General features: G+C 36.3%; 1 protein-coding gene across 9 annotated transcripts in view; it reads left to right on the forward strand.

Moving 5' to 3' along the window:
• TTC23 (tetratricopeptide repeat domain 23) overlaps window positions 1–11186 on the forward strand; it is a 141331-nt gene extending 130145 nt beyond the window's left edge. For 7 of the 9 annotated variants that reach the window (XM_072617040.1, XM_072617043.1, XM_072617042.1 and 4 more), the window contains 2 exons: window positions 9459–9541; window positions 10525–11186. In XM_072617040.1, the coding sequence (XP_072473141.1) occupies window positions 9459–9541; window positions 10525–10639 (198 nt within the window). In that variant the 3' untranslated portion in view covers window positions 10640–11186. Of the gene's footprint in view, window positions 1–239; window positions 2080–7836; window positions 7894–9458; window positions 9542–10524 lie in introns of those variants that run through there. The other 2 variants (XM_072617048.1, XM_072617046.1) reach the window with 2 other exon arrangements.
• Window positions 11187–14508: the final 3322 nt, after the last annotated feature.

The raw sequence follows: 14508 nt of genomic DNA on the forward strand, positions 1-14508 counted from the left end.
GTCTCCCACATGGGTGCCTCCATCTCAGGTGCCCTTAGATATGGGCACATGCAAAAGCCAGGTTGTAATTATAAGAATTAACTCTCTGTATGGGAATGCAGGGAAGAAAATATTGAGAATTGAAATTACTGTAAAATTAAAATATATCAAAAAGAATTTAAATAACATATGGACACTAGACCTAAACACAGCTTTACAAAGTTTGTAGTGTGGTTGGTTAGTTGTCTTTTGATTTCTAGGGGCTGTTGCCAACCTCTGGGGAATGCTCTGCTATAGAAGTTGTTCCTGATAACCTACAAATCCTGGAGGATAAGGAAAGCTAAGGGTCGAAGCCGTTAAAAGTCCCTGCTCACGAGCCACTGACCCTAAGCCACCTACCGTGGCCTGTTTGGAGGGTTACCACTTTGCTTAAGTGGTCTGTGTTCTACAAATAAATCTGCCTTCATGAATCAGGATTGAAGTAGGAGAGGGGTGATGGAGTATATGACAGCTATGGTTAGGTATCAGGAAGAATTCAGGGATAAATATAGAGGATAAAAAACCTTGGAGGCTTCATAGTCTGACCACCACCACCACACACACACACACAGAAACACACGCACACACGCACGCACACACAGACACGCACACATGAGCGCACACACGTACACACACGTGTGCACACACATGCACACACGCACACACACATGCACGTACACACACACCCACCACTTTTTTCAGATGAGGAAATTGAGGCCCAGTGAAGTTAAATGACCTGCTCAAGATCATGCAGCATCAGAGGTGCAATCTGAGCCTCTATCGTCAGACCCCAGGTCTCATGCTTTTCCCCTGTACTACCCTCATTCCCTCCATGTGAGATCTAGTCTTAAAGGATAGACGGAGGCCAAAGGCAAGAGTCATATGGCTCCTATTCATTCACATTTCTGGGAGATAAAGTTGTAAGTAACTTTTGGATTCAGTAAGTCCTGGCACAAATGAAAGGTAGCAACCTTTTATTGTGTCACTTTATACATTAAAATTCTATTAATTATAAACTCCATATACAATGTCTTCAACATTGTGAAGGTAAAAAAGGCATACACTTATTGAGCAGCTTACCAAAATTAAATAGAAAGACACTGAAACACGTATTTATGTTTTGTGTCTTGTGTATGTGTGTGTACACACATATTACATATACATACATATATACACGCATGCATATACATATATAATCATTTCACTTAATCTAAGGCCAGTGGTTGGCTTATCAGTGAACATGCAGGACACAAGTGATTACTGAAAGCTGGCTCTGTTACATCTGCTGCTAAATGGGAACTTTTTCAAATGCCACATTTAGCATTTGGGTTGTGTGAAGCCAGCAGCTCTTAAAGTTACCAGCGAAGTGTGGATTTTCTGCTATTTGTATCACAACAGCAGCTGCAGTTCCTAAGTTTCCAGCTTAGTAGCTTGGAATCCAGTTAATTGTAGTGTTTCCAGATGTATTCTTGTGCTGAGTGGTCTAAGGCATGGTTATTAAGGGTATGAAAAACAGACCAAGGAAGTAAAGCAGAAGGTGGGATTAAATTACTAAATAGCATATCGGATCATTTATCCGCCTGTAATGAAAGTACAGTGATTCTGCTGGCGTCCAAAGGGAATTTCAGTGTGCACAATCAAAACATTTTTCCATCCTAAGACCCTGGTTTTTCTTCTAAAACAAGTATCACTGCTGGCATTTCAAGCTAGGTAACAACATTCAAAAAGAATTCAAAACCAGTCTTACAGTGGCTACTAAAGAAAGGTGTTAAACACAAAGAATTCTGTTTATAATACAAATGGATGTTGTGAAACATCAAAATTAGTTGTGAACATTAACATTAATTGTGAAGTTTTTGTTGTTCAGTTGTATTCGACTCTTCATGACCCCATGGTCTATAGCGCACCAGGCCCTTCTATCTTCTATTAAAGTCTGTTGTAAAATGAATTGTTCTTTATTCCCCATAATTGTAAGTCTGGTAGGATTGAGCCCATTGCTTAATTAAAATAAACTCAAATAATGAAAAATTCACCAAACAATAAAATTATCATTTTTCTTCATGAAGTCTTCTTTAATAAACTCAAAACCTACTGCACATAGTCCTATAAACAGAGCAGGGAGAAACTATTTATATGGTAAACTCTAGTGTGTTCACACAGAGAACACGTTCTGTTTCTACAATCCAGAATTCGTATCTCCTAACCTATTTTATTAGCTCTGCTGCCACATTTTAGATATAATTCCCTCAGTATATTCCTTCAGATCTTACTATCTCTTTAGTATGTCACTAATTCTGTTCTCAATTGGGTAAAATTTACCCAAAGCTTCTGATGGTCTAAATACACCTGATGTAAATTATTTTCATATAATTTCCACTCCTTGTTACAAAATAATAGAACCTCTACATGTTGGTTCACAAGGAACATGTAAATGATGGTCCCACCCTATTTGGCCTTTTCCCTCTGCCCCCCAAAAAGGGCTGGTTTCATCCCTCTCAAAAGAGAAGAATCCCCTCAGAAAGCAGCTGTTTGGCAACATTGAGACACCCAAACAAGAAGTTACCGCACACCAGAATTTGTTTCTAAGGTGCTTCTCTCTGCGTATCTGGAAAAATACACAAACCTGACCCAGAATTAGACAGATCTGCTAGGTAAAAACACATTGATGAAGAAAATTAGATCCTGGTTTGGTTTAGACTTAATAGAATGTTAGGCCTGGAAAATACCTTAGACATCATCAGATCTGACCCCTGTTAGAGCCGAGAAATTGTTGTGGAACATCCAAACATCAAGATTTCTGGTGGTCTCTGCTCGTTCTGTCTCAGTCGCCGTCTATGTTTTTAAAGTGAAATGGACATACTTTTTATTCAAACCCAGGAGAAGTGAAAGTACGGCGGTACAGCATTTAAAAATTAATTCACTTTGCATTTCTTGCCGAATATGGCTATAAACTTTTAAAACATTCCCTACTCAGGTCACTAACAGAAACATTTGGTGTGGAAAACTACTATGTACATTTATTCATTACTTCATTAAACCAGATCTAAAATCTTTGTTTTATAGATGACAAAATTTGTATCCAGATATGTTCCATCCCCAAGGTCACACATCAAGGCTGCAGCTGAGTAGAGACTTAAGCCACTGACTGTGTTTGTTCTCTGTATTGTGCTGTGTGGTGGGTGCTCAAGTACTTAGTCTGTCCAGAAGGAGTTAGTGTGCACTGAGGAACAGATTATCCAGGTTACTGTGGTATCTAGAATTGTTAGGGGCTTATAGACTGAAATAACTTTGAACGTTCACAGATGAGGGATCTTCATCAGATTCTTAACATATCCTTAAGTAGGCTGTCCCAATGCCAGAAAAGAGCGACGTTCAATAAGGGCAAGGGAAGAAGATACACTTGAGAAGGAAAAACAAAAAATAAACATAGAACAATGGGCCACATATGGGTATGTATGTTAGGGAGATATAACTGGCCCATCAGCAAGTCAAACAAACCACTGCATGTTCTTGTATCATATAACTCACAGGTAAAACCTTGCCATGGTCTCCCCTGCTTCTACCCTATCTCCGTTCAGATGACTCATCTCCTTTGTAACGAAGCTCATTTCTTTGAATAGGCTGCTCTTTCAGAGATGTCAAACTCACAGAGGGCTGCAAGTGGACCTGTAACTGGGAAGCATATATATTTTAATATATATGTATATATAAAATATATATTTATATATAATATAATTGAGGAGTATTAAATATATATGTTATATGTGTAATATATATTAGATAAATGTAAATACAGTACAACATTTATGTTAATTTGTGGTTTTCCAAGTCAATAGGTGACCTGCAGGGCTCCATTTCTTTTTGAGTTTGATACCACTACATAGTATCCCCTTCCCCAACCTGAAAACAATCAAACCCATTTGTCATAAGCTCCTTCTTATCACTTGACATCATCCCCTATCATCTCTTCCTTTACTCCTCTGAAGAGGCTAATCCACTTGGATGTTCCACAGTTCTAATCACTTTGCAGATTTGATTCATTCCCCTCCTTTCTTCTCCAGCATATTGATCTACGGGTCTCTCCCCATATACTGGTTTCTTCCCTATTGTCTACAAAAATGCCCATCCTAAAAGGCCCTACCATAGGCTAGCTCTCATCCTGTATCATTCTTCCCGTTCTCAAATTGTTTGTACTTGTATCTCCTTCCTCTCCTCTCATTCTATTCTAAACCCAAACACATCACCAAACTGAAAATACTCTTTCCAAAGTTTCCAGTTATCTCTTAATTGCCGGATGAAATAGCCTTTTCTCCAGCCTCATGTTTCTCTATCTGTCTGCAGCATTTGACATTGTTGACCACTTACTTCCTCCTAGATACTTTCTCTTCCTTGGGTTTCCAGAACACTGCTCTCTCCTGGTTCTTCTCCTTATCTCTTCATGCTCAGACTCCTTTATTGGCTTATGATCCATGTTATGCCTTCAAACTGTGGGCCTACCCTAAAGCTCTGTCCTGGGCCTTCTTTTTGTTTCTTCATTCTTTCATTGGATGACCTCCTAACTTCCATGGATTTAATTATCATCTCTATGCAGAAGATTCCCAGATCTATATATCCAGCCCTAGTCTTTCTTCTGAGATTCAGGTCCACATCACAAACTGCCTCCTGGACATTTGGAACTGGATGCCCTATAAGAAGCTCACAGTCAATGTGCACAATTGGAGCTATTATCTTTCTCTTCAATCTCTGCACTTTTCCAAACATCCTTATATTTCTTAAGGGTACCACTATTCTTTTAAATCACCTGAATTCACAAACCTAGTGTCACTATCCTTGGCTTTTAATGTCTTACTCCACATACTGAGTTAGTTGCTAAATCTTATAGTTTTTACCTCCACAATATCTGTCATACGCTACCTTCTCTTTGCTCACATAACCACCACCCTAGTATAGGCCCTTATCATCTCTTTCTTGGCCTATTGCAATAGCTTCCTAAAATCACGTAAGTGATTTTCCTAAAAGAGCTGACCATGTTATTCACCACTACCCACTACACACACTCAGTAAATTCCAGTGGCTCCCTATCACTTCCACAATCAAATATAAATTCCTGTTTCTCATTTAATGCCTTCACAATCTGGCTTCATTAAGGCTTTCCAGTCTTATTACACATTATTTCCTCCACACATTCTGCCGTCTTACTATGCTGATCTACTACTTTACTTCACATACAACACTCCCTCTTCCTTCTCCATGGCTTTGTACCAGCTACTCTCCCATGCCTGGAATTCTCTCTCTCTCAATGCTGCTTCTTGGAATTCTTGGTTTCCTTCAGAGACTATGTAAAAGTGCCTCTTTCTGTGTGAGGCCTATATTGGAACCCCCAATTTCTAGTGCTTCCCTTCCCCCTGAATGTATTTTGTATATACCTATATAAGTGTATGTCGAGTCTCCCATTAGAATATAAGGGCAGGGATGGTTACACTCTTGTCTTGGTATCCCCAGCACATAATAACATACAGCAGTCAATAAAATATTTTTTGAATAATTTAACTTTTTAAATGCTTGATTTTTATGGCATAGAATGTAAATATAAGTGACTTGACACATTTATTTCACAGCAGATAAATAAAAAAAACTTAGCAACATTTTTAATCCATCTGGATTCTTTTCATTCCAATTCTATATCAGCTTCAAACCAAAGTGAGAAATTCACTTTGTGTTGCTGAATCCAAAGAAGGGTTACCATTTGAATCTTTGATAGGAAAGATTTGGAGAGCAAAGAACGTAAGCTATTAAAGCTGTGGAACATCCAAACATCAAGATTTCTGGTGGTCTCTGCTCATTTTGTCTCAGTTGCTGTCTATGTTTTTAAAATAAAATGGAAATACATTTTATTCAAACCCAGGAGAAGTGAAAGTATGGCAGTACAACATTTTATAATTAATTCACTTTGCATTTCTTGCCTAAAATTACTATAGACATTTAACACATTCCCTACTCAGGTCACTAATGAAAACATTTGGTATGAAAAACCACTACTACATGTACTTACTCATTCCTTCACTAAGCATCCATTTATTACGGCGCTTACTGTGTGCCAAGTATGAGACCAAGCATTTGGTAAACAAAGACAAAACAAAAATAAACAAAAATAATCCCTTTCCTTAACTAATTTATATTCTGTTGGATTAAGAGAAAGATTATCTCCCTTGTCGTCTTTATTTAATATGACGTTCTTGACCATAGTAATCATAATTTCAGCTTTGGTTATATGTTATCAATCTATTTCATTTTCTGGTCTGGCATCCTTTTTAAGACTGAGTTATATTTTAGTAAAAAACACAGAGTAACAATTAGCAGCATAATTTCTCTCCCTGGGCAAGAATATAAGAACAGAGATGTTGCACATATGTGGCTTTCCAGTGATTCGTATATTTTGCAGAATGGTAGATGCAGCTTGTTCTAATTCTCCTGAACATTTGGTTTTGGAGCAATAGAGATACCCAAGAGCATCAAAGCATCAAGAGGTAGACTAAGGATGATTTTAATAAGCTGTTAAACACCTTGTGATTTTTTATGCAAGTATATAGTGAACACTGAAAGCATTAGAGACTACTTGGGTTTTATTTCTTTAGAGTTTTGAAATTTTAAGTAAAGTAAAACAGAACAAATACATTGTGTAGACTATCACTCAAAACAACTGCTATGTGGCCCAGCACTGTGCTAGGTACTGGGATACAAAGGCAAAAATAAAACAAGCCCTGCTCTTATATATGTATATGTACATATGTGTATGTCTATGTATACATAGACATATAGACACACATTTAGGAAGAGGAAGTCAATATGTACACATATAAATGTGTATAAAACATCAATTAATACAAGAAAACCTGGGGGTGAGGAGGTGGCTTTCAGCTAGCGGCCTCAGAAAATGGCATTTGTCAGTAAAATTTTAATGCTGTGGTGAATGCATTAACAGAAAATCATGCTAACATCAGCCCTTCTCAAAATGAACTGCATCAGAGGCGCTCATAAATATGTAAATACAGAAGATGATGTATATTTAAAATTAAACCTGACCTTTTAAAGCCGAGTGGAGGTATTTCTTGTTTTGTAAGAGAAAGCAAATAAAGTCTATTTTGGTAGGAAATGTCAATTGTTAAAAAAGAAATCTCTGATGGATTTTTGGGATACAAAAAATTGCAAGATTATTTTCTGTTATCCTAGAACAAGAAATAATTTTCTAAAGTTTTTCTTTTTCCAAGGCCATAGCATTCTGTTCAGTCATTAACCTGATGCCAAGTGAAGGCATATTCCTTCAGTGTAGTAATGAATATTAGGCAATTAGTAGAGAGAGAGAGGACAACAGCAACGAGGCGCAAACTAAAAAAAAAAAAAAAAGACATATAAGCTCTCAAAGGCCAAGTCTTTTTTTTGCAAAGATAGTATGAGAATTTTAAAACTTTTTAAAGTTCTTAAAAATCTCATTTTTACCAGATTTGTTATTTCCTAAAGCATGAACTTTTAACAAAACAGTTTCATTCCTGGAGTCATATCAGGACTGAACAAAAATTCCAGGGCTTGAGCCAAGCCCGTAAAGACCACATTTTGATGGCTTGATGTATAATTACCCTGAGCATGTGAAAATGGCTGACAGAGAGAATAAATAAACAGATCTACAGTTAGTCCCCAAATATTGTTTTAGCTGTTAACTTTAACCCTATTTCCACCCATTTTTTTCTCAAGTAAAGCTGTCAAAATATTTACAAACTGATTTAAATTTATCTCCCCTTTTGTGTGTCCAAATTCTGATAGGAACACTCAGATTGAAGTGACTAAGGCAGGAAACGGGAAGGAGAAAGGAGAGGCCAGGTAATCTACAAATGGATCATTCACTCCTCGATGACTAAAAGTTATAGCTTTTAGTATACATACATTGTATATGGTATACTATATATACTATACATAGTATAGTGTATATATATATATGGTATACATACATATAGCTTTTAGTATACATACATTTTACATACATTGCTATGTAGCAATGAATATATAATTCTAAAAGTCTTTAGAAAAATCATTTCAGGTTCTGGGCCTCAGTTTCCACATCTGCAAAATAAGTAAGCTGGACTTTAAATTTTTATATTTCTTATCTTCCATATAACAATAATAATAGCCTCTATGTAGCACTTTAAAGTTTACAGAGAGTTTTACCTGTGTTAACTCATTGGATTCCCACAGCAGTCCTATGAAGTAGATGTCATTATCCTCATTTTACATATCTAATACTCTCTAAGAGGATGTAAATAATGCATGTTACAAAATTATGCCTGACAGTTAAGAAATTTCATTTTAAATTTCTGCTAGAAGGCTGTGGGATGTTCATTTAAACTGAAATGAGATAAATGCTAGGTAGAATCATGCAGCTTTATTTCAGCTACTGTGGTCAGTGACAATGCTATCTATTACTGTTATTTTTTTTTTACATCCTTCTGAATGTCTGAAGAATTATTCATTTTTGCATTGAAGTAAAGATATATGCTAAATGAAATAATAGGTATAAAGCACTTTGAAAACCTTAAAATGCTATGTAAGTGGTAGCTATCATAAATGAAATGTTAAGAGAAAAAAGAACACAAGATCAAGTCAGCAGACTGCTTACAAGTAGGTACAAATGTACATTGACAAGAATAGAAAGAGAATATAGAATGTTAATTAAGCTTAATTTTCATTAGATGCTTTTTTAAAGATAAAAGTTGTTTTCTTTAACAAATGCCTAACCTTAAGAAAAAGAATAAGTCACTCTGATCAAGAAATAGGATCATAGATTTAGCCAGCAGAGACTTAACCCTCTCGTTTTTATAAATGAGAAAACTGAGAGCTAGAGAAGTCAAGTGACTTGAAAAAGATCTCAGGTCTTACAGGGAAAGCTGGAATTTGTACACAGTTGCTTTGATTCGTCTTATTGCGTCAAGTTGCCTCCCAGGTAGTTACAGCTTATATTTATGTAGCATATTGGAGTTTAAAAGTGATTTGCATAATTGTATCTCATCCTTACATCAATCCTATTTAGGTAGATGTAATATGTTCATTTTTAAAATACAGAAACTGAGTTTATAAAGAACTTAAGTGATTGTCCAAGACTCACATAGGTACTGAGTGGCAGAACTTAAGACCTAAACCTGGATATTCTAAGTACAAATGCTTTGTCTATGACACACTGTTTCTTTAAATGTTCTTTTTTTATTTTTTTATGCATAGATTCCTCAGTTTTCCAAGTTCCCAGAAGGAAATTTTGTTTCTTCATGGAAGTATTCCTGGTCATGTAATGGCTATATGGAAGAGATTCTATCATTCAAGAGAAATGTTAAGTGCCTACAATTTTGTTTTGGTTATATTTCCATATTTAACTTGGTAAATGGTTTATTTTGCAGTGTCTTCAGATTCAGACTCTCTTGTATGGATCTCAAGATAAAAGGACAACAGCCACCCAGCAGACTCTTGACTCATTATCAAAGTGAGTTTGAATTGTCTTCTATTTGTAGTTGTCTGTCATGTTAACTGTTTGAGAATTTCAGATAAGGTGGGTTAAAAAGTCCTGCAAAAATGAACAACTTTCTATTTTAGAAAGTTCCTTGAGCTTATGTTACTTACCCACAAGTGGTGCAGAATCAGATCTTTTGAAACTCCAGGGACAAAGTATCACCTTTGCCCGTATTTTATCTGAAGAATTTAGCTCTTTGCTTTAAGTGACATCATAGGAACACTCTAGTCTTTCTTTTTCTTCAGTTTGGCAACATAGATTAACATACCACAAGACAAAGAGTTCAGTGAAGAGCATTCTGAAATGTCCTGAATTGTAGGTCTTAAAGCTGCTCTTCATGGGGAACTCCGGAGATGTGTCAGGAAGCTTTCACAGCACATCGCCTAGTCCCAGTCTACTCTGACTTCACTCCAAATCTTTTCTTATACCCCGAGTGAAGGAGCAAATCCTATCTGTGAATAGCAAACCATTAACTTCACCCAAACTTCACCAAAAGTTATGAATTAGATAAGAAGAGCCTTAACACTTGCAAAAGAAATACAGGAGACAAAGGACTCAGGACATGGTAATACAATAAATGCAGTCTGAAGTTCTTTTTCTACAGTAGAGATAGTAACACTAAGGCCTCAGAGATATCACACCAAAACTTGAAAACAAATCCTTGTCAACCACTTCATTCAAGAATTTGTCATGTAAAGTCTGATGAATAACTGGATATCATCTCAGATAACCTAACAGCAACATGAAAGATAAGAAAATTAGGAGAAAGATGCCTCGTTTGCCATGTTCTTGGCTTATTTACATTCCTTCTGTATCACTTTTTTTAAACATAGCTTTGGCAGCTGCTAGAAAAAGTAAAGTTGGTAACTAAAGATTATATTAAATAAATCTTGTACACATTAAAGACTATATTTTGAGAAGAATCTTGCTTACCCAGTCTTCCTTCTCTTTTGCAGGATTCCAGAGGGCACAGCAAGACAGAAACAATCTAACAAAGCAAGACCACCATTTTGTGCTGTTGTTCCACAACACACAATATTAGGAGGGACTAAGAAAAATATATCGGATTAATATTTCTTACCTTCCCCAGTGTGGTTTGATTTTGCCATAAAACCCAAGTGTTTATGTTTTAGGTGCCATGGGTGCACTCTCCAAATAGAAGAGTAAAGAGTACAATATAATACACTGCCCACTTATTAAGTGCCTACTATGTGTATATCACTATGTAGCAGAAGTCCTTTAAGAATGGCTTCTTTGCCATAATATGTACAAACAGGAAACAGTGACGTAGTAAATTGGCCCAGGGTCATGTTTTTATGGTTGGCTGTCTTAGGATAGCTTGGTGTTTTTATAAAAGACTTGGAGCCACTTCAGAGTTTTTTTTTTCTTTGCTGATGGAAATTCTTTCTACCCAATCCTTTCAACATTCAAAACTGCCGAAGTAATAAAATAAAATGTTTTGAGCTTTAAGCTATAGCCATTTATGTCCTTCATCTGATTGAACATATTAGCTTCTTGTACAGGTTTGGAGCAATAAAATCCATTAAAAAGCTTTTTTACAAGAAGGCAAGAGTGACTGAGAATGAAATGCTAATAAAAAAGGAACTTGAAACTGCCACTGTAGGAATGTGCTTGTGTGTGTTTTTTCCCTTTAAATGTCTGACCTTAAGTTTATGCCATATTTGATTTAGAGGACCTGGAGAGGCTTTTTGTGCCAATGAAAAATTCAACTTTACGTCAGAACTTTTACTTGACTCAAGTCTTTAACGTGGTCCCAAACTGCATGGGTTCTCCTGCCTCACCAAGCTGGTCCATAGTGATATACTTCTCACTGTGCTCAGACTCAGTAGCCCTCGCTAACCAGGAAGCATTAAAGATAATGGTACACACAGATTATAATTATGTCCCTTCCTCCCTGCTCACCAGTTTAGGGACTTTAGCACTTAGTAACTTTAGGGGAGCTATCCAGTAGTTAGCATTTTATATGCTTCTTAAAGCCCCTGAATACCTTGAAAAATTCTTACCTTAATTCCCAGAAATTAGACACCCAGAGGGCTCCCTGTCACTTTAAGGTGGCTGCAGAAATTTTTGAATTTTAATTTGCAACTCTTCCTTTTTCTTGTCTACAGGAAATAGTGGCAGAAGCATTAGTTTTCCAGGTTGTAAAAGTCAGGGAGAAATGAAGAAGAATCATTGGTGGATAGGTGGCTTTTCTTCCCTAAATCCTAGGGGATGAAGAAACCCAGTGCTAGGATGGTATAATTGATTCTACAGAGAAGATTTTCTAGAATTCATTACCCTATTACCTAGAGACAGGAAAAAAATGGGAGAGAGAAACTTTTCCTAGAAAAAGAAAGTACAAGTAGAAGAAAGACAGTGGAAGCAGAAGGTCCACTCATTTGTCATGCGCTTCTCATGTGGACTTCACATTATCCCTCCCCTCACTTAGACTCATAACTTTGGGGGAGGTGAACAGAAGGGAAAAACAGACAATAAGATTAGTGAGGGAGAGAGGTAAAATCGCGGTACAAACCTGAAGTCTTAAAGAAAGGCTCTTGAGGGTCCAGAATGTCCATGAAGATTATAATTAAACCATCAGTCTTGGTTCAGAAGATGATAGGGAGATTGGGAGATAGGGAGATGGGGAGAGTCAGTGCAGATGGGTACGGGTTTTTGAGATCTATTTCTTCCTAGCCCAATTTTAGAACCGAACTGCACCAACTCCATGGCTTCCTGGTTCTATTAAAACTAGATATGAATCTTGTAGTTTTAATCCTTTTGTGGGATGAAATTTAGAGTGGAAGTACTGGAGGTGTAAATTCATTCTTTTTCTTAAAATTCCCATTTGTGTAATTGTAGTAATGGCTTATTTTTCCCTCTATATTTTTTTTTCAGCTTTGTTCAATACTAGATGCCCATGGTTACAAATGTGGATTTTTAAAGAAATGTATCCCCATACACTCAGTTCTTCCTTTTCCATTTCTTCTATACTAACAGAATTTAAAATGGAAACAGACCTGAGTTCATCTCCATCAACCTTAATCTCATGAACCCCTTCTTCCAATCTATTTGTTACTCATTCTGTACTAGAACACTTCCAATGATGGTAGCATTACTTCACAAAATAGCCCATTCATCCTCTCACTAATTTTTCTCATCCCTCCCATAATTCTGTGTCTTTCTCACGTTATCACCCTCCTCTTCTCATGTCTTCTTTTTCCAGATTTTCCTTCTCCCTCTCACTCCTACTTCTGGGAAAAAAATAAAATGTCCTAAACAGAGCTTCAGATAGAGATTTCTCTAGCCCAGGGAAATCCCTATAGGGACTTTGCCCATCCTTACCTCTCACAAAGAATTTGTATGGACTGTATCTGGATGCTTCCCTGACCTCTCCTAATAGGCAGATTCCATTGGTGTCACTTTTCCCTTCCTTCTTTGGACTAGAAGTCAGGGTCGTGAGTCTTTTTAGATGTTAATCAGACCAATAAGACTCAACTACTGAATTTTTTTTCCTCTTTTTTAGTTTCAAGTACTGCACAATACTGAGAAAAAAACAAAAACATACAAATTTCTTTTCATTTTTTAATAATGGGAAATGGAGGAAGGCAGTGGAAAAAATATAAGAGCACAAAATACCAGTTAGATGTATGTTGCATGATAAAAATACACAAATGCAACTCGCATGCATATCCTGAATTGGGCAAATTATTTTCTGATTACTTTCATATTAAAAGAAAAAAGCCTCTGGTAGCAAACCTCTATGATACTGTAGTTATTCTTTTAAGTATTAATCTTCATCACATCATCATTCATAGTTGCTGATCCAGAGCTGTGTCAGAGAAACTAGTGTTGTTAATGCAGACCTAAGCTTGGAAACCAAAGATTCTGGGCAAGAAAATTAGTTTATTATTTTTTAACTTTTAAAATCTGTGATTCTGTCTTAACTAAAATCTGCAGTACATATTTTAGAGCTGTGAAAATGTTTTCAATATTTTATATTCTATATTAGCTCTGCTATTAAAATAGACATATCCTATAACCGATCCTGTTTTTATTCATTCGACAAATATTTGAATGCTTACTGTGTGCAAGGTATGGAAATCCTATGCAACAAGTTCAGAATTTTAAACAATCTGTAAAACTTCACATATATATGAGAAAAAAATTCCCAAATTGACAGGTGTATTTACAGAAAATGTAAGTGTGAAATGACACTAACTGAATGCTGTGCACAATTAGTAACTTGACTATTGATACCCAAGTACAGTTGATAACAGGAAAGATTTCAAAGCTAACATTCCTATAGACTTTTTGACATTGTTGTCATCAGTTGAGATGACCTAGTTTCTCATGGCAGTATGGACAATGAGCTAAAATAATCGAATTATGACAATGCTTACAACATTGTGACTATTACTCTATCAATTCTATTGATAGAATAGGAGAGAATCTTCTCTTAGAATTCCAAATGAAGTGCCAAGGATTATAATCCCAATTTAAATCCTTTATTCATTCTGGTATATACATACAAGGCATCAATGGATATACCCAAGATAAAAATCAATTATTCAAGCCAAAGGAAATTCTTTTGTTGTAATTCCCTGGACACTTAAGGGAAAAACAAATTTCTACTTTGACCAGCAGATAATTGGCTATATTTTCCCATTTATCCATGACTGAAGAAAAGAATTACCTTGGGGCAAGAAGGGGACCTGGATATCCCCAATTATGAACAATTTGTTAAACAATCTTGCAGACATTCACAGCATGTTCCAACTGTGTTCTCTGTGTACACTTACAACATCCCAACCAGTCTTAGGTAACATTTTTTTTTAAATGGTAAAAATCTTTTGTAATGTAGAGGAACTGGATAATCAACTAAATGTCTTGAGTACATGCAATAGAAGCCAGGAACCAACTTCTTAAAGGGCTTCCATGGC

Source organism: Notamacropus eugenii, chromosome 1 (genome assembly GCF_028372415.1).
Source record: "Notamacropus eugenii isolate mMacEug1 chromosome 1, mMacEug1.pri_v2, whole genome shotgun sequence".
NCBI classification, from domain to species: domain Eukaryota; kingdom Metazoa; phylum Chordata; class Mammalia; order Diprotodontia; family Macropodidae; genus Notamacropus; species Notamacropus eugenii.